At 36.5% G+C, this 21,481-nt stretch overlaps 1 protein-coding gene across 1 annotated transcript in view; it reads left to right on the top strand.

The window, feature by feature from the left end:
• The first annotated feature begins 1,200 nt into the window (after nucleotides 1–1,200).
• The window catches only part of RSRC1 (arginine and serine rich coiled-coil 1), a 445,722-nt gene continuing 425,441 nt past the window's right edge, over nucleotides 1,201–21,481 (top strand). Inside the window, exons 1-4 of the mRNA XM_017955757.3 lie at nucleotides 1,201–1,261; nucleotides 1,476–1,658; nucleotides 10,524–10,719; nucleotides 11,836–11,961. Coding sequence (XP_017811246.3) covers nucleotides 1,201–1,261; nucleotides 1,476–1,658; nucleotides 10,524–10,719; nucleotides 11,836–11,961 — 566 coding nt within the window. The remainder of the gene's footprint in view (nucleotides 1,262–1,475; nucleotides 1,659–10,523; nucleotides 10,720–11,835; nucleotides 11,962–21,481) is intronic.

Genomic DNA, 21,481 nt, shown 5'->3' with positions numbered 1-21,481 from the left:
AGTCGGCAAGGAATCAGGAGACCCACCAGCTACTAGTTTGCCTTTTTAAGCATGATTTTTAGGTTTGAACTCATCTTTCATCTACTGAGCTTGAGGGAAAGATGACCACTTTAAAGGTAATCAGGGAAGTCACAGACACAACTATTGTGTAATTCAAACCAATAGATTTTCCCATGATCTCAGCTTTTTGGCTCATTGCATATTTAGGAATAGTAGTGTTGATAACAGATGGAGCTATGAGAAATTTTTAGTGTCTGACCACAGATTCCCACTGGCCTAAGGGAAGTTTACGTTAAAAAAAAACAAGGTTATAAAATCATATACTAATAAATGCTCACAAAGTTCCAACGATTTTGTTTCATTAAACAGCAAATATTTTCCAGAGATAGGACATTTCAAAATACAGTTTTGGTAAAAAAAAGCATTTATGGTAAAGCTCAGCTGACAGTCTGTGGACGGATACACAGGTTCCAATAAAATTCAGGACCCAAGGGTTTCCCCAGCTTTTGAATTATTTAAAATATACATATAGTGTTGTAGTATATAAGTTTTAAAATGGTGCCTCAAAATTGGCTAGTTAAGGTACATTATTTATGAAAAATATATTGTGGAGGTGATTTTTTACCATCTCAAATATCTGCGGAAAATTGTAGCTTGGTTATCTAGCAGTGGTGAATGAGTTGGTTCTCATAGTCGACCAAAACCCAGGCCAACAATTTATTTATCTTTTTAGCTTTGCTTAAGCGTAAATGAGGAAAAAATAATTTTCACGTAAGGAAAAATAAGTTATGTAGTATGAGTTACAGAAAATGCTGAGTCTCTTTAATTTCTATTGGTTTAAATTAAAAAACTCCACACACCTATAAATTTGATTTCTCCTTCAGAAGAAACCGCTCCCCGCCTCGCCTCAGGCAGGTTTCTCCTATTCCTCTACTAACCAGTTACTTTAATCTGAGAAACTAATTTGCACTCAACTTGTGAGTGCCTTCACCTTCAGGGCAGAAGAAACACCGACTTTTAATGCATTTTTGCAAATAAATCATTACAATTTAATCACACAAGACTCTATACAGACACACTCCCATGATTTATTATCGTTGCGCGAGTTTCCCCCTCCCCCAGCATGAGATAACCAATTTTGTTTCGTGTAGGTGTCATAAACATAACTTCCTACGATGCAGATTTGTTTACTGATTACCCATGACGATAACGACGACTACTAAGACAATAACACTCTCCAGTCCCACCTTTATTGCTTTTGGTAACAATAAAATCAAAATAAACAGGCACGCAAAACAAACGCCAAACAAAAAATTGGCAGCGTTAAAATCTACTCCCTCGGCATTCCCAGCGCCTGGCAGCATCCATCGATGCACTCGATATCTCGGCTGAAGCTGCCTGGCGCTAGAACCAGGAAGGCGCTGAGCTTAAACTGAAGCAAGTTCGGTGTACGCCGGCGGCGCCCTGATCTAAAGAAACGTCTCAGGGTCTGCGGCGCTTGCACGTCAGCGGAAGGTGTGAGCCCAAAGGTCTGGACCGAGGTGATGCCCACGACCAGGGCCTGGCGAGCGGCGTCCGTGGCTGCGGGGCTCCGAGGCCCTGCTCTGGCAAGAGGCGGCGTGGGGCCTGCCGCAGTTTGCGCTGGATGTCGGCAGAGGGTGGGCGGCGGCCTCGCGGCGTGTGCAGTGTCAACGTGCGCATGCGTCCCGCACCTGGGAGGCTCCGGACTCTCTGGGTCAAGGCTGGTGGCTGTAGGATGGGTGGGTGGGTGGCCGCAGGCCTCAAGCTTGGTCCTCTGTCTTGAGGACGTGTCGGAGAGTTCGCCGACTCCTCCCCTCGCCCCCCATTCCTGGCTCTTCATCGCTGCTTTTGGGTTTCCTGGCTCATCTTGCAATATAAGCCTGGCGCTTCCTCACTAGCTCTAGGTAGGGTGGATCAAGAGGGAGGCTGGATTCTGGTGCCCTCTATCCCATCCACTCCGCTGTCCCTGCTTTAGATCCACCTCTTTCTGATTCCGCCCTACCCTTTCTGGCTCACACTGGCTTGCTGAGAGAAGTGGTGCAGGGTGAAATAGATGTTCCTTTCTTGGAGTATAAATATGCTTGCCTTAAACACACTATATATTCCCTTGACTTCTGTACTTGTGGCCATGTGACTAAGAGCATATGGCTTTGTTTACTTTTGCAAGATGTTATAATGCACCGTAAGGCATGTTGCCTGCTCTTGATTTTAGGTTAACCTTGACGTAATTTCTCTCAGAAGTTGTGTATCTTTAAATGCACACTGGAAACCTAAACAAAAAAATATTTTTTTGGGCCGGGCGCGGTGGGTCAAGCCTGTAATCCCAGCACTTTGGGAGGCCGAGACGGGCGGATCACGAGGTCAGGAGATCGAGACCATCCTGGCTAACACAGTGAAACCCCGTCTCTACTAAAAAATACGAAAAACTAGCCGGGCGAGGTAGCGGGCGCCTGTAGTCCCAGCTACTTGGGAGGCTGAGGCAGGAGAATGGCGTAAACCCGGGAGGCGGAGCTTGCAGTGAGCCGAGATCCGGCCACTGCACTCCAGCCAGGGCGGCAGAGCGAGACTCCGTCTCAAAAAAAAAAAAAATATATATATATATATATTTTTTCCACTTCCAGAATTAACAGTAACCCAATTGTGTTCCAACTAACTAGGTAGTAGATACATAAATTCAAATGTCTTTTGTTGTCACAGGAAAGCATTCGGGCTGTCGTGTTTGATCTTAGATGTATTATAAAAGCTCTAAGTGAAGGAGGTAAGCAGAGTTCCCAGGTTTAAGATTTGGAGCAGGTGTGACAGTTGCAACCTTGGGGGAAACTAGGTATCCTTTAAGAGCCTCTCTAGTCTTAGAGTTTACAAATATTCACTTTCTTTGCAGGCAAAGATTTCATGCTAAGTGATATAACACTTTATTTATGTTTTTCAATAAGAGGGCTAAAAATGTCAGAATCTGAAAACGAGAAAAACAGCTGGCACCTTTTTGTTAATTGGCCTTGCCAACTCAACCAGTCTCACAGAGAGGGGTGTTATGAATTGGAAAAGTTCTGAAAGCGGGTTGTTATAGTAGATCTATAGTTGTATTTCCTGCTTTCATTTCCAAACCATTGGGGATAAATTCCTATGATTGATCATGCGTTTTTAAAAAGAAAGATGCTTGCAAGTTTTTAATTGTGATGGAAGAAGTGTTTTTTTTGTTTTTGTTTTTTTTTTGAGACGGAGTCTCGCGCTGTCGCCCAGGCTGGAGTGCAGTGGCGCGATCTCGGCTCACTGCAAGCTCCGCCTCCCGGGTTCACGCCATTCTCCTGCCTCAGCCTCCTGAGTAGCTGGGACTACAGGCGCCCACCACCGCGCCCGGCTGATTTTTTGTATTTTTAGTAGAGACGGGGTTTCACTGTGGTCTCGATCTCCTGACCTTGTGATCCGCCCGCCTCGGCCTTCCAAAGTGCTGGGATTACAGGCGTGAGCCACCGCGCCCAGCCGGAAGAAGTGTTTTGACAGAATTCTTTATCTCTTTTGTTATAAAGAGTTGTGTACTTGTTTATGGATTTCTTAATATGTTAGTTTTCACCCCATTTTTACTTTTCGTCTTTGAGGTGGATTTCCCATTGAAATCAACATTCTTTTCACTTTTTCTGGCCATGTATCCAGAATCAAGAAAATTATAGTTTGATATACTAATGAGTGAGTAGTGGAGAAGTAATTATAAGCTATCATGTCCTTTAGGAATCTTTGTTCTCTCAAACTGATTGCCTGTTTTCTGAAAAAGATAACTGCTTCTTGTACCCTTATCAATAACTGGACAAAGGAACTACTTGTGTAGTCCTTCGAGATCTCTTTTCTTAAATGACCACATGTTGGTTTCACCTCTTCAATCAGGCACCTGAACTTTACATTAAGATGTTTCTGTAAATTGATTTCCTCCTGTAGTCATTGCATGCCATGGCTTCAATTCTGTGGTGGGAGTAGTTGGGTGAGTTTTGCAACCATGAGGCTACAACCAGGAAGAACTAGAGTGAGAACAGGAAGCCAAGAGCTATAGGAGCTCTGTCCCATGTTGTCTCTTTCACTTACAGATAGATTGAAAATTGTTAGCTTGTGGGACTCTAAAAGCCTGTGCTCCATTCATCATTCATTGCCCTTATCAGAAAGAACTATTAATGTGTCTTTCCGTTCATTGCTCCTTACTGGTGGAGTTAAGTATAAAGAATTCTTCCTTACTAGGAGTATGTAATATAAATTGATTACCATGACTTGAATTGGCAAGTATATTTAATTACATGCTGATGACATTATGGAAATCTAAGGGTAAGTTTATGTCTGTGGTGGTGAGTAGGACTTCAGTACCTGTCATAGAGAAGACAATTTTGAGATCTACCTTGTGATTTGCTGTTAGTGTTCACTCCCTTTTGTGAATAAATGTTTGAAGTTAACTATAACAAAGAAATACGGTGACCTTTTGCTTTCTTTTATTGGGGTTAATTGTATTTCAGTGTAATTTTTCTGAAATGTAAATGTGTCACTTGAAATATTTATAGTTTTGTCACAGTGGTTTTTCAACCTTTTCTTGGTTTCTCTAAGGAAGGATTTATTTTAAGTTCTGGGGTACATGTGCAGAATGTGCAGGTTTGTTACATAGGTAAACGTGTGTCATGGTGGTTTGCTGCACCTAAATATTAATCCCAGAATGCGTTATCTATTTTTCCTGATGCTCTCCCTTCCCCTGTACCCCTACCACAGGCCCCATTGTGTGTTGTTCCCCTCCCAGGTCCATGTGTTCTAAGTGTTCAGCTCCCACTTATTAGTGAGAACATGTGATGGTTGGTTTTCTCTTCCTGTGTTAGTTTGATGAGGATAATGGCTTCCAGCTCCATCCATGTCCGTGCAAATGATGATCTCATTCTTTTTTTGTGGCTCCGTAATATTCCATGATGTATATGTACCACATTTTCTTTATTCAGTCTATCAGCAATGGGCATTTAGTTTGATTTTGTGTCTTTGCTATTGTGAATAATGCTGCAGTGAACATACACGTGCATGTGTCTTTATAATAGAATGATTTCTATTTCTTTGAGTATATACCCAGTAATGGATTGCTGGGTCAAATGGTATTTCTGGTTCTAGGTCTTTGGTGAATCACCACACAGGTGATTCCTCAAAGAATCGCCCATTCTGGATGATTCCTGTGACATCATCTCCCACAATAGTTGAACTAATTTACATTCTCACTCATAGTTTATTAATAAAAGTGTTCCTGTCTCTCCACAGCCTTGCCAGCATCTGTTGTTTTTTGACTTTTTTTTCTTTTTTTGAGATGGAGTCTTGCTCTGTCACCAGGCTGGAGTGCAGTGGCGCATTCTCGGCTTACTGCAACCTCTGACGCCTTGGTTCAAGCAATTCTGCCTCAGCCTCCCGAGTAGCTGGGATTACAGGCACGCTTCACCACACGCAGCTAATTTTTGTATTTTTCGTAGAAACAGGGTTTCACCATGTTGGCCAGGATGGTCTCCATCTCCTGACGTCGTGATCTGCCCCCCTCAGCCTCCCAAAGTGCTGGGATTACAGGTGTGAGCCACCGCACCTGGCATTTCTTGACTTTTTAATAATTCCCATTCTGACTGGCATGAGATGGTATCTCATTGTGGTTTTGATTTGCTTTTCTCTAATGATCAGTGATGTTGAGTTTTTTCTCATATGTTTGTTGGCCGCATAAATGTCTTCTTTTGAGAAGTGTCTGTTCACGTTCTTTGCCCATTTTTTAATGGGATTGCTTTTTTTTCTTGTGAATTTGTTTAACTTCCTTATAGACTCTGGATATTAGACCTTTGTCAGTTGTATAGATTGCAAAAATTTTTCCCCTATAGATTGTGTGTTCGTTCTGATGATAGTTTCTTTTGCTGTGCAGAAACTCTTTAGTTTAATTAGATCCCATTTTAATTTTTTTTTTTGTTGCAATTGCTTTTGAAGCTTTTGCCATGAAATCTTTGCCCGTGCCTGTGTCCTGTATGGTATTGCCTAGATTTTTTTCTAAGGTTTTTCTAGTTTTGGGTTTTACATTTAAGTCTTTAATCTATCTTGAGTTAATTTTTGTATAAGATATAAGGAAGGGGTCCACTTTCAATTTTTTACATATGGCTAGCCAGTTCTCCCAGCACCATTTATTAAATAGGGAGTCCTTTCCTCATTACTTGTTTTTTGTCAGGGTTGTCAAAGATCGGAAGGTTGTAGATGTGTGGTCTTATTTCTAAGTTCTCTATTCTGTTCCATTGGTCTATGTGTCTGTTTTTGTACCAGTACCATGCTGTTTTGGTTACTGTAGCCTTGTATAGTTTGAAGTCAGGTACCGTGATGCCTCCCGCTTTGTTCTTTTTGCTGAGGATTGTCTTGGCTATATGGGCTCTTTTTTGGTTCCGTATGAATTTTGAAATAGTTTTTTTTCTAAATCTGTGAAGAATGTTAATGGTAGTTTGATGGGAATAGCATTGAATCTTTAGATCACCTTGGGTGGTATGGCCATTTTCATGATATTGATTCTTCCTATCTATGAGCATGGCATGTTTTTCCACTTCTTTGTGGTCCTCTCTGATTTCCTTGAGCAGTGGTTTGTAGTTCTCCTTGAAGAGGTCCTTTACTTCTCTTGTTAGCTGTATTCCTAAGTATTTTATTCTCTTTATAGCAGTTGTAAATGGGAGTTCATTCATGATTTGGCTCTCTACTTGTCTGTCGTTGGTGTATAGGAATGCTAGTGATTTTTGCACATTGATTTTGTATCCTGAGACATTGCTGAAGTTGCTTATCAGCTTAAGAAGCTTTTGGGCTGAGATGATGAGGTTTTCTAGATATAGGATTATGTCATCTGCAAAGACAATTTGACTTTCTGTCTTCCTATTCGAATGCCCTTTATTTTTTTTCTCTTGCCTGATTGCTGTGGTCAGAGTTTTCAATACTATGTTGAATAGGAGTGGTGAGAGAGGACGTCCTTGTCTTGTGCTGGTTTTCAAGAGGAATTCTTCCAGCTTTTTCTCATTCAGTATGATATTGGCTGTGGATTTGTTGTAAATGGCTCTTGTTATTTTTAGGTATGTTCCAGGGAAGGATTTTTCTATCTTTCATTAACCTGTGTTAAATGTAATCAACCAGCCTTCTATTATGGATAAATTATGTTGTTTGTAATTAGAACAAAGAAAAAATTTATACTGACCTTCTCCTGTTCTCTTTTTTTGGTCACCCCCAGGGCACATAGATCTGTGTCCCTTTTTTTCTACTTGTTTGTGCCTTACTCAGAGATGTAGTATAAAGGACAGAAATAGAGATTCCCACAATGGCATTATTATTACTATTTTTTTTTTTTTTTTTTTGAGACGGAGTCTCGCTCTGTTGCCCGGGCTGGAGTGCAGTGGCGGGATCTCGGCTCACTGCAAGCTCCGCCTCCCGGGTTCACGCCATTCTCCTGCCTCAGCCTCCCGAGTAGCTGGGACTGCAGGCGCCCGCCCCCGCGCCCAGCTAATTTTTTTTTTTTTTTTTTTAGTAGAGACAGTGTTTCACTGTGTTAGCTAGGATGGCCTCGATATCTGGACCTCGTGATCTGCCCGCCTTGGCCTCCCAAAGTGCTGGGATTATAGGCGTGAGCCACTGCACCTGGCCAACTTAAATCTCTTTGACCTTTAGTTTAGCATCTCTTTTTTTTACTGTGTCCTTGGACCTGGTGCTTCTTTGGTTCATTTTCCCCCCAAAATAAATCTTATCTCCTCTGGGGATTGGGGAAGAGTATCACCTGGCTGGGTAGAATGGAGGGACTCGGGAACACTACTACATAAATTCAATCAATTTTTTTGTTTTTAGCTTCGTGGCCTCATTGTGCCTGCTCTGGTATCTGATGTCTTAAATTCCTGATCCTTTCTGAGTTTTGCTATGTGAATTTGCTTTTCTCTTGGAATTCTCTACAGTTGCCTGATAATAAGCTTTCTTACCTCTAAATCCTCCATGTGTTTTTCATTTGCCAAAAGTTTGTTGACATATCTTATGTTCCTGTTGTTTTCTAGTCTCTACCCTTTCAAATTTATACTTTTTAATTTCTTTAATCTTATTTTGGTATTTTTTAAAACAAGATAGCAAGATAGTAAAAGGTCATCTTAATTTAAATGGTTGTTTGTGTGTAAAGAACATTCTTAAATGATTAAAGGTGAAAACAAGAAAGAAATTAAAAGCCAAGAAATAAAATTATTATTCAATTATGTACATCTTTCTTAACATGGATATATGTGTGTATATATTATATATATATAAAAAATACACACACATATATATGTGGATATCTATTTTATATATATAAAATGGATATATGTATATATTTTATGTATAAATGGTATCATGTACATGTTTGAATTTATATGTGTGTACAGATATACCTTATGTACATCTGTATTATGTTTGTATTTAAATGTATGTTTGTATTTATATATATAGATACATGTACATATTTATACTTTCATAATCATTTAAAGCTGGAAAGTATCATGGTAATCTTTTACCTATTGTAGTTTCATTTTTCAAATGAAACTGGCTTAGATATGTTAGTGATTTACTGAAGGCTTCAAAACCAAGTCTTCCCAGTGCTTTGTTAAACTGTAAAATCTTAGACATGTGAACAACTTGGAGGTTCAGAGCAAATTTAAAATCCTTAATTCTGGCTTTAGGTAAATAACTTAAAGTTTTAATTTGAGTCCTAAGAGATTTTTTCAACTGGTATTGTATTGGAATCAGGGAGGGGCTGGCTCACCTGATGCTTCTGAAAGCAAAGCAGTAATTTAACATATTATAAGTTGGCACAAAAGTAATTGTGGTTTTTGCTATTACTTTTAATGGAATATAATTATTAAATATATAAATAATATAGAATTAATATATTAATGTTAATATATTAAATATATAGTTAATACTAAATATATATTATACAGGTATTTAAAATATATTTAATGTTAAATATATAATATGTGTAATGTATATGTAATATATTAAATATATAATATATACTTATATTTATATATAAAAATATATTCCATTAAAAGTCATGGCAAAAACTGCAATTACTTTTGCACCAACATAATACTTTGTTTGTAGTGATGGTATTTAACTTATTTTGAATAAATATTAAAGATGATATGAGCTTTTATTTATCCTAAGTGACTACAATGAATGGATCTTGTTTTTATATGACTTTGAAAGATAGCTAATAACTATTTTAATAAAAAATAGTATTGCATATGAGAATCTAAAGATTAAAGTAAGACAACTAAGCTTCTTGTCAGCTAAGTTAATTCCTTAATATGAAAGCCTTAGGTTCTATTTGTTTTTTCTGTTCTATACTAAATGTCCATGTTACCATCACTATATAGAAATAGTTTGAAAAATTATATTTTATATTATGAAAATTATATTTCATCACTTAAATATTAATTTTCTTATGTACATATTTTCTTAAATTATCTCAATGGATACCATTATAATAATGCTGTGATGAATATTTTAATGAATATATCCTTTAGATAATTTTTTCGACGTATTTGTGGAAATAGGATTTCCTTGTCAAAAAAGCATCAACATTTTTAGATTATTCAATTGTGTACATATTTCTTAACATGGATATAAATTATATGTGTATGTGTAATATACACATACAAATGTGGATATCTATTATATAATATCTATTATAAATATGATATCTATTATATATCTATTATAGATATGATATCTATTATATAATATCTATATCTTTTTAATTTAAATTATTGTTTTATTGCTTTCTAAAAAGATTATTCTACTACCTTATATAGGTATTAGCAGTGTGTGAAGAGCTGACTGATTTCACGATAACCTCGTCAACTTTAGTACTTTAGTTAATATTTTCTCCCCTAAGTTTCACAAGTGAAATGATAATTATAGTTCATTGTTTCAGTTTGTACTTTGTTGATGACTAATGAGATTTTAGCTATTTAAAGATGTAGAATTTTCTGTTAGAAAAAAAATTCAACTCTAAGATAGTAAAATATCTTTTGTCATCAGGGAGTGTGAGAATAAAGGAATAGTTGGTTGATTACTAAAGAAAATGTCATATAATTAATGAGAAATATAACTTAAAATATGAGACAATTGGTATAAAGAACTGTTCTCATGTCTTGTCAAGAAGCAAGGCACATAAACAATTTTACTTTAAATAAGACTTTAAAAAATTTTACAAAGTTTTATAAAAAGTAGTACATTGAGGCCAGAAACGGTGGCTCATGCCTGTAGTCCCAGCACTTTGGAAGGCCATGGGGGAGGATCGCGGGAGCCCAGGACTTCCAGGTTACAGTGAGCTATTATTGTACCACTGCACTCCAACCTGGGATAAAGAGGGAGACCCTGTCTCTAAAATAAATAAATGAAATAAAAAATTAGTATATTGCATTTCATCCATTGTGCCACCATGTTAGAAATAATATTCTTCAAACTTATGCTTACAGAAATGGGACGTCGGTCATCAGATACTGAAGAGGAAAGCAGAAGCAAGAGAAAAAAGAAACACCGTAGACGGTCCTCCTCGAGCAGTTCTTCAGATAGTAGAACATACAGCCGAAAGAAAGGAGGAAGGAAATCAAGATCAAAGTCAAGATCCTGGTCCAGAGATCTTCAGCCTCGTTCACATTCTTATGATAGAAGGTGATTTTCATAATTTTAGTTTATACAGTAATGAGGATAACAGTCTTTAAAATTCATGTTTTTGTATTTTTAGTTTTGCTAGATAAAACATTTTTCTTTTACTAGCTATATATTTACGAAAGTCCCAACCCAGAATTTTTTTTTTCCACCAGGTCCAGTCCGTGGGTCTAGTCTTCTCAACCTTTGTCTATTCTTAGTAGGCAAATAGATACAAAGTGGTGTAGTTTTCTTTTTTAATTAAATTAAATTAATTAATTAATTAAATTTCTTTTTTTTTTTTGCGATGGAGTTTTGCTCTTGTTGTCCAGGCTGGAGTACAATGGCGCGATCTCAGCTCACTGCAGCCTCTGCCTCCCGAGTTCAAGCGATTCTTCTCAGCCTTCCGAGTAGCCGGGATTACAGGCATGTAGCACCACGCCCAGCTAATTTTATATTTTTAGTAGAGACAGGGTTTCACCATGTTGGTCAGGCTGGTGTCGAACTCCTGACCTCAGGTGATCTGCCCTCCTCGGCCTCCCAAAGTGCTGGAATTACAGGCATGAGCCAGTGCGCCTGGACTTAATTTTAAATTTTTTAGCGACAAGATCTTGCTCTGTCACTCGGACTGGAGTGCAGTGGTGCAGTCATATCTCTTGGACTTAAGGATCCTCCCACCTCAGCTTCCTGAATAGCTGGGACTATAGGCATGTGCCACTATGCCTGGCTAAGTTTTTTTATTTTTATTTTTTGTAGAGACTTGGCCTTGCTGTGTTGCCCAAGCTGGTATTGAATTCTTGGCCTCAGCGATCCTCCTGCCTCAGCCTCCCAACGTGTTGGGATTACAGGCATGAGCTACTGAGCCTGGCCTTGGTTTAGTTTTCATACCATATAATCTGATGATATTTGGAAAGATTCTAAGACCCCTTAATACCTTAATTAGTAGCTGATCCAATCACTAAGTTACGAATCAGTCATCTGACTGTTCAAGAAAAATAACATTTTAATTTATCTCTATTTGCTTCCAGGAAAGAGTGAGACAGTAAAAATGAAATGATTCTTTAGAATCTAGAAGGTTTTTCCTTAATGCTCATAGTAAAAATTTTTATAGCAATGATCTTTGATTATATTTTATTTCAGACGGAGGCATCGATCAAGCAGTAGCTCTTCTTATGGCTCCAGAAGGAAACGAAGTCGAAGTCGTTCAAGGGGTCGAGGGAAGTCGTATAGAGCTCAGAGGTCTAGGTCGAAAAGCAGAACAAGAAGGTATGCCTTATTAAGTATTTATTGCTTTGTAACAAATTATTCCAAATTTAGCAATGTAAAAGCAACAATCATTTATTTTCTTATAATTATATAATTTTGACTGAGCTTAGCTGGCACTTATTTTTTTCTCACCTGGGGTCATTCATGCAGTTAGTCCTGTGATAGCTTGATAGGAACTGGATGGTCCAATGTGGCCTCACTCATATATCTTGCTTTTGGTTCTGGCTATTGGCCGGGGTGTACATAGCTTCTCATTGTCCAGTAGGCTGGGTTGGGTTCCCTACCAATGCATGTGCATTCCCCAGACATGAGTTTACTAGTATTTTGTTAAGGATTTTTGCATCAGTATTCATCAGGGATTTTGGCTTGTAGTTTTCTTGTAATATATTTGTCTGTCTTTGGTATCAGAGTAATGCTGGCCTGATAAAATGAGTTTGGAAGTGCTCCCTCCTTTTCAGTTTTTTGGAATATTTTGAAAAGGATTGACATTAATTTCTTTTTAAATGTTTGGTGGAATTATGCAATGAAGCTATCTGCTCCTGGGCTTTTCTTTGTTAGAAGGTTTTTGCTTACTGATTCAATCTCCTTATTATTTATAGGTCTGTTAAGATTTTCTCTTCCTTCATGATTTAGTCTTGGTAGGTGGTATGTTTCTAGGAATTTATCCACTTCTTCTAGGTTATCCAGTTTATTAGCATTCTTAGTAGTTTATAATCCTTTCGATTTTTGTGGCGTCAGTTGTAATGTCTGCTATTTCATTTCTGATTTTAGGTAGACTTCTTGGTAATTTAGGCTTCTGGCAATTTTTCTTTTTCTTTTTTTTATGGAAATGAGGTGTTATGCTGTCACCCAGGCGTGGGCGTGTTGGTGCAGTCAGCTCACTGCAGCCTCAAACTCCTGGGGTCAATAATCTTCTCGCCTCAGTCTCCTAAGTGGCTAGAACTACAAGCATACACCACTAGGCCTGGCTGACTTTTTAAAATATGTTTTGTAGAAGTCAATCTTACCATATTGCCCAGGCTAGTCTCCAACTCCTGGTGTCAACTGGTCCTCCCACCGTATCCTCCCAAAGTGCTGGCATTATAGGCATGATCTACCTTGCCTGCCCTCATTTTTTCTTAATCCAAGTAAGTACTTGTTAATTTTGTTGTTGTTTTTCAAAAAACTCTTAGTTTTGTTGATTTTTTTCCTAAAGTTTTTCTGCTTTTCTATTCTCTATTTTATTTATTTTTTCTCTAATCATTTTTATTTTCTTTATTTGGATAAATTTTGGTTTAATTTGTTCTTTATTTATTTATTCGCTGAAGTATAAAGTTAGATTGATGTGAGACTTCTTTTTTTCCTAAATGTAGGTGTTCATGCTAAAACTTTCCTCAGTATTGCTTTTGCTGTTTCTTTTAAGTTTTACTATGTATGTTTGTGTTTTCATTTGTCTAAAGATATTTTCTAATTTCTCTTATGATTTCTTCTTTGATGTATTTGGTTGTTCAAGAGTGTGTAGTTTAATTTCTGCATATTTGTGGATTTCTGATTTTTCTGCTGCTGTTGATGTCTAGTTTCATTTCTTTATGTTTCGAAAAGATACTTGCTATGGTTTTGGTCTTATTAAATTTATTAAGAGTTGTTTTGTGGCCTAACATGAAATCTATACTGGAGAATGTTACATGTACACTTGAGAAGAATGCATATTTTGCTACTGTTGTGTGAAGTGTTCTGTGTATGTATGTTAGGTCTAATTCATCTGTGGTGTTGTTCAAGTCCTCTTACCTTATGTCTTATTTTTCTATCCATTATTGAAAGTGGAGTATTGAAATATCCTACTATTACAATGTTACTAAATATTTCTCCCTTCCATTTTGGCAATGTTTGCTTTATATATTTGGGTGCTCTAGCGTTAGGTGCATATAGATATTTATAATTGTTATATATTCCAGAATAATGACCCATTTATCGTTATATAATTATCTTTTTTTCTTGTGACAGTCTTTGACTTAAAGTCTATTTTGTCTTATATAAGTATGGCCACTTCTGCTCTTTTTTGGTACCATTTGTATGGATCATCTTTTTCAGTATATGTGTGTCTTTACGTCTAAGGCACATCTTTTGTAAACAACATATACTGTAATTGTATCTTGTGTGTATGATTGTGTGTTTTGAAAAATTCATTCAGCTAATCTGTGTTTTGTTTGGAGAGTTTAATCCAGTTACATTTACAGTAATTACTGATGGGGAAGGACTTACTATTGCCATTTTGTTAATTGTTTTCCGCCTTATAGCTGTTTTGTCTCTCATGTCTCCTGCTGCCTTCCTTTTTGTTTTGTTGATTTTTGTATTGACATGCTTTGATTTTTTTTCTCATTTTATTTTGTGTATGTTCTGTAGGTATTTTCTTTGTGGTTGCCATGAGGCTTACACAAAACATTATCTATTTTAAGTTGGTAATAACCTTTGATTGTATACAGAGATACTATTGTATATTTCTCCACTTCTATTTTATGTTATTGATATCATAGTTTACATCTTGTTGTGTCCATTAATATAGTTTATAGTTACTGCTATTTTTTATGCTGTCATATTTTCAATTCTATATCTGAATTAAAAATGTTTTACATACCACCATTACAGTGTTACCGTACTCCTTACTTGTGTATATAATTACCTTTACCAGTGAGCTTTATGTTTTCATGTACTTTTGTGTTGCTGTCTAGTGTCGTTTCATTTCCACTTGCAAGACTCCTCTTAGTATTTCTTGTAAGGCACGTCTGGTAGTGAAGAACTCCCTTAGCTTCTGTTTATCTGGGAAAGATTTAATTTGTCTCTTGTTCTTATAGAACAGTTTTGCTGGATATAGTATTCTTGATTGACGGGGTTTTTTTTTCTTTCAGCACTTTGAATATATCACCCGATTCCTCTCTGGCTTGTAATGTTTCCACTGTGAAATTGCTGAAATCTTATGAAAGCTCCCTTGTATATGACAACTTACTTTTGCTGCTTTCAAGATTCTCTCTTTGCCTTTAACTTTTGTTAATTTGATTATAATGTGTCTGTGTGGGCCTCTTTTACTTCACCCTTGAAGTGAAAGGATGAAATCATTTGAACTTCTTAAATTTGAGTGCCTATTTGCTTTCTCAGATTTGGGAAATTTTTGGCCATTATGTCTTCAAATAAACTCTCTGTTCATTTCCGTTTCTTCTTCTGTAACTCCACAATAAACTCCCTGTTTTTTTCTCTATCTTCTTCTATAACTCCCATAATATGTATATTGGTCTGTTTTATGATGTCTTATAGTCCCTTAGGCTTCCTTCACTTTTCTTTATTCTTTTTCCTTTTGCTTCCCTAACTCAATAATTTTAAATTGACCTTTCTTTGTGTTTTCTGATTTTGTTCTTCTGCTTGACTACATTTGCTATTGAACCTCTCTAGTGAATTTTTCAATTCAGTTATTGTATTCTTCAGCGTTAGCATTTTTGCTTTTTTTAATGTAATTTCTCTTCATTGATAGTCTTGTTTTTGTTTTTACTTTGTTCTCTTGACTTCGTTTAGTTGTGCATCTGTGTTCTTTTTTGGATCATTGAGCTTTAAGACAACTATTTTCATTTATTTGTCAGGTAATTTACAGATCTCAGTTTCTTTGAGATTGGTTTCTGGCAGTTTATTTGGTTCCTTTGATTGGGCTAGGTTTCCTTCTTTCTTTGACTGCCTTGTGATTTTTTTTTTTTTTTTTTTTGGCTGAGTTTTATGCAGTTTTAAAAAACAGCTGCCTTTCCTAGTCTTTATGGACTGGCTTCTTACAGGGAACGTCCTTCACCAATTAGCTTTTTTCAATGTACGCCAGCTTCCTCATCAGCACTCTTTAGCAGGTGAGAGATACCATTCCCTCTGGTAGCTCTCCAAAATGCTGGAATATTTGAAGCATGTACTTCACTCTTCTCTCTCACTTCTGATGAAGAAATAAGTTGGATGACTTTTCCCGATCGTCCTGAGTCATCCCAGTCTCTGTCTTTGGTACTGCTGGCCCTCTGGTGCCACAGCATCTGTTTCTGTTCTCTTTTGCTTTTGTTGGCACGCAGATATTTAACCTATGCTGTTTCCATTAGTGCTCCAGGCAAGACAGAAACCCATCCCTTGGGTGGCCCTCAGAAAAGTCAGAATGTTGGACTTATGTTCCATGCTTCTATTTTCCCCAATCCGTTACCCCAAAAGCCATGAGCTGAACTGAGGTTTGCTGACCTTAGAGAGAATCAGGTAAAGTAAAATGGTTCTTACTTATTTCAGTGAGGCTGTACTTGGCTTTGAGCTCACCTGGAGTACTGCAACTTCTTAACTGATTTTTGAAGTTCTATACAGGTATTTTGGTTTGTATATTACTGTTTTATCAGTGTCTTTCTTGGGGAATGAGGGCTGGGATATCCTATTCTGCCATCCTGCCATCGTCATTCTCAAGTAAACTTTTTTTTTGTTTCTTACAGGCTTTTTCTAACCTTTATTTTAAACTAATTTTAGACTAACAGAAAAGCTGCAAAAAATAATACAGAATTTCCTTATACCCCTCATATCACCTCACCTGGTACAATAATCAAAAGCAGGACTTTAACATTGATACAGTTCTAGTAACTCGGCTATAAATCTTATCAGTTTTCTCATAACATTCTTTTTCTGCTCCAGGATCCAATCCAGGATTCTATATTGCATTTCGTTGTTAATCTCTTCTTAGTCTCCTCCAGTCTATGAGACTTCTTCATCCAAAGATGAGTCTATGTTTGTCTTTCATGACTTTGGCACTTTTGAGGAATAATGGCGTTTATTTTGTAGTTTGTCCCTCAACCTGAGTTTGTGTGATGTTTTCTCATGATTAGAGTGAGCTATGCTTTTTTGGCAAGAATACAAGAGAAATGACATCGTGTACTTCTTATTGCATCATATCAAGGGGTCTGTGATACTGCTATGTCATAGTGGTGTTAACCTTGATCATGTAGTTAGTGGTGTTAACCTTGATCATGTAGGGTGCCAGGTTTTGCCTGTGAAGTTACTATCTTTCCTTTTGTAGTTGATAGATATCTTGGAAGAGATATTTTCTAACTATAAATATTCTGTGCTTCTCCTCAACCTTTCACTTACTAACTTTAGCATCTCTCAGTGGTTTTCTTCTATAGCAGTTACTTTGGGGTTTGCCTGATGATTCAGATTAATTTTTGTGTATCGTATGAGATAGGGGGTTAGGTTCAATTATTTTCTTCATATGGAGATCTAGCACCATTTCCTTCCTTCCTTCCTTCCTTCCTTCCTTCCTTCCTTCCTTCCGACCGAGTCTCTCTCTGTCGCTGAGGCTAGAGTGCAGTGGCACAATTCTCAGCTCACTGCAACCTCTGTCTCCTGGGTTCAAGCGATTCTTGTGCCTCAGCCTCCTGAGTAGCTGGCATTACAGGTGCCTACCACCACGCCCAGCTAATTTTTGTAATTTTAGGAGAGATGGGCTTTCACCATGTTGGCCAGGTTGGTCTTGAACTCCTGACCTCAAGTGATCTGCCCGCCTTGGCCTCCCAAAGTGCTGGAATTACAAACCTGAGCCACCGCGCCTGGCTGGTCTATTTTCTTACTGAGTAGTCTTGGTACCTCTGTCGAAAACCAACTAACTGTATGAATGTGACTCTGTTTCTGGATTGTTTATTTGGTTCCATTCCTTTGTCTGTTTTTATACTAGTCTTACACGATTTTGATTACTTTGGTTCTACAGTAAGTCTTAAAGTTAGATGTTATTGTTTACATTTCATATAAATTTTAGAATCAACTTGACAATTTTGTCAAAAGCGTGCTGGAATTTTGATTGGGTGTTTATCGAATCAGTAGACTAGGAGTATTGACATCATAGAATGTTTCAATTTATGAACATGTTGTATCTCTCCATTTATTTTGCTTTTCTTTAGTTTCTCAAACAGTATTATGTAGTTTTCATTATAGTGGTTTTACACATTGTCACAGACAGGGCACCTGTGACAAGATATTGTGTGACATAAATTTCTTACAGTTCTGGAGCCTGGGAGGTTAGAGATAAGGGTGACAGCATCGTCTAGTTCTGGTGAGGTCCCTCTTTTAGGTTGACAGATGGCTGTCTTCTTCTTGTGTCCCATGTTACATTTTGGAGAGCATAGAGAGGAAGCAAATTTTCTCTTATCTCTTCTCAGAAGGCTATGAATCCTATCACAAGGGCTCCACTCTCATGACCTAATTACCTCCCACCAGACCCATCTTCAAATACCATCACATTGGTCAGTAGGGTTTCAGCATATGAATTTTTGAGGACACAAACATTCAGTCTATAGCGTACATATTTTATTAAATTTATTTCCATATTTTTTGACACTATTGAAAATGGAATTATTTTAACATTTTATTTTCCAATTATTTGTTGAGTACAGGTTGAATATTCCTTATCTGAAATACTCGGGACCTAAAGTGTTTTGGATTTTGGATTTTTTCAGATTTTGTAATATTTACATATACATAATGAGATATCTTAGGGATAACACCCACATCTAAACACAAAATTTATGTTTCATATATACCTTATACATATAGCCTGAATAATTTTAAACAGTATTTTAAATTATTTTGTGTATGAGAGAAAGTTTGTGTACATTAAATCATCAGAAAGCAAAGGTATCAGATACGGGTTTTCCACTTACGGCATCATTTTGGCACTCAGAAAGTTTCAGAGTTTGGAGTATTTTGGATTTTTGGATTAGTGTATATAGAAATATGAGTAATTTTGTACATGTAATGTTTTGTACCTTTTATATTTTACGTATTTTATATGTTTAGTTTGTATCCTGTAACCTTTCTACTCTTATTAGTCATAGAAGATATTTTCAAGATAGCTTAAGATTTTCCATGAAGACAATTAATTACCTGAAAAATGAGTTTTACATCTTGTTAGAATTGTTTGCTATTTCTGTAGTTTTCTCGGGTCATTGCAGTGTCTAGGTTCTACTATGCTGAAGAAAAGTGATGAGCGTGGGCAAACTTGCCTTTTTTCCTATCTTAGGAGGAAAGTATTCAGTCTTTGGCTTTTAAATATATGTTAACTGTAAGTTTCTTGTGGTTGCCTTTTATACAACTGAAGAAGAATACCACCATATTTCTTATTTGCTGGGAATTTTTAGTAGCAATCACTGTTGGTTTTTGTTAAAAGCTTTTTCTTTAGTGGGATGATTATGGTTTATTTTTGAATACATTTTCATCTTTTTGTGTTGTCACTTATCTCTTGATTTTTTGTCTGACTTTGTTAGTCATTTCTGTGTACTGAAGAACCCTGGTCAGCGTGATTTTCGTTTTATTGCCTAATGTGGAATTGAAGTAATGTGGATGTGTTCATTTTGTACCATATCCAAAACACCCATTGTGTGTGGGTGGCATTGAGGGATTTGAAGTGACAGATATACTCATGAACTTGGTACTCCCAGACAGATATTTCCTGTTGCTGTTTACTCTCCGGGTTCTTTTGCATGAATATTTTTTCTTTCATAGTGGTGTACTTTGCTTTTGATTCAAGACGTCAAATTGAAGACATTTTGCGAATATGACATGAGGTAATTGTTGCCTCAGATGATTTCTTGGAACTGTACACCTGTAGACTACAAGTGTAAAGGGTGTTAGGGAAGAGATCAATTATTATATATTAGAGAAAATTAGGAAAATTTTTGTTAATAATGTATTAGAAGTAGAACAAGTAACAGATATTTATTAATTTGAAAAAGTAATATAATTTTAGAAAATGCACTTACCTAGTAAAATAATATACATTATACATTGTAAAGGCCAGCATAAATGCTATTGTTTTCGTAAGAAGTCATTTTATTTTATTTTATTTATTCATTTGAGACAGAGTGTTGCTCTGTCACCTGGGCTGGAGTGCAGTGGTGCAATCTTGGCTAACTGTAGCCTCTACCTTCTTCACTCAAGGGATCCTCCTATCTCAACCTCCTGAGTAGCTGGGACTACAGGTGCACATCACCACACGCAACTAATTTTTGTAGTTTTTGTGGAGTTGCGGTTTCACCATGTTGCCCAGGCTGGTCTCAAATTCCTGAGCTCAAGCGATCCCCCTGCCTTGGCCTCATGAAATGCAGGGGTTACAGGTATGTGCCACCCTGCCCGGCCAAGAAATCATTTTAATTATTATTTCTTTGTATTACATACTAGAACATACTTGTGAATTTATTTCTCTTTTATCATATTTTAGTGGTTTAACAGACTTTTAAAAAAGGCTTAATTATCATTTCTTCCTGCTTTTATCTGAGGAACAAAGGACAGCATGTCTGATGATATTTTTCTGGTACCCTTTTCTCAATTATTGGGTAGAAAGATTGGACTACATTTTAACAATGTAGTATTCTTTATGTTATTCTTAACTTGAAAAATGCTGAGTGTTTTGAACTTAAAAATTAGGTTTGCCTCTTTAAAATTGCAAGATTGCTATTCCTTTCTTGTGACAGTGACCACATGATCCCTATTCACATAACATCTAAGTAGTAAATATCTGAGAATCACAATTAATTTTATACTGGATGAGTTATCCTTTCCTTGTTTTTGTAGTTTTTCCTTTTCTCAAATATTACAATTATTGCATTGCACTATTAAATTTTACAGCTATTTTCTAATCAATGAACAAAGTCAGATCCCCTTCAGAATTCATTTATTGGTAATCCTTCAATTTGTCCGTGAACAGGAAGAAATCTTTGGCAACTCTATTAGAAAATTATTGAGTATATAGGCCCAGTGTGTTGGGATCAGCCTAGAAATAGACTTAAATGTAGTTGTGTTCTTGAAAATCCTCTAGTTTTGAGATAAGCGTAGACTTTGACTTCTGGAATGAACGGATATCTGGAAAATAGAAGATGAAGTAAGAAGAGAATTTCTTTAAGGAAAATATGAATGTTACATTTATTCTAACTCATTTTTATTGTGAATGTATTGAATGTCCCTTTCATATCCAAATGTAATATGAAAAACTAATTTATTGTTTAAAGTTTAAACTATGCCTAAAACAGTTATTGAATTTTAAATTGGGGATCACTTTAATGAAAACATTTTAATATCTAATTATGAAAATTATAGAAATGATACAGTTGATTTTCTATTTTTATTTTATTCTTTTATTAACCTATTGATCTTTATTTTGTCTTGTATCTGAAAATGAGAATAAAATATGTGCTTAGAGAGCAATTATTTATTTTATTGAGGACATATCTTGAAAGTCAAGAAGTGAAGCTGCTTGGTAATGCTATAAATTTAAAACTGTCCTACAGCAAGACAGTACGATGCAAATATGACTAAATAAGATCACAAACTGAATTTCAGTGAAACAACCAAGATTTACATTAAATTAGGAATTTTAAAACCGATTTAGTTTGTTTTACTGAGCATTTGCTTAATAACATTTTGCCTTCTTGCAATCTTTTTAAAGACAATAATTCGTCTGTGAAATGCAGGCATATCTTCAGTAGAAAAATTGAAAGCAACA

Source organism: Papio anubis, chromosome 2 (assembly GCF_008728515.1).
Source record: "Papio anubis isolate 15944 chromosome 2, Panubis1.0, whole genome shotgun sequence".
In the NCBI taxonomy this organism is placed as follows: domain Eukaryota; kingdom Metazoa; phylum Chordata; class Mammalia; order Primates; family Cercopithecidae; genus Papio; species Papio anubis.
This window is presented reverse-complemented; position numbering and strand designations above follow the sequence as displayed.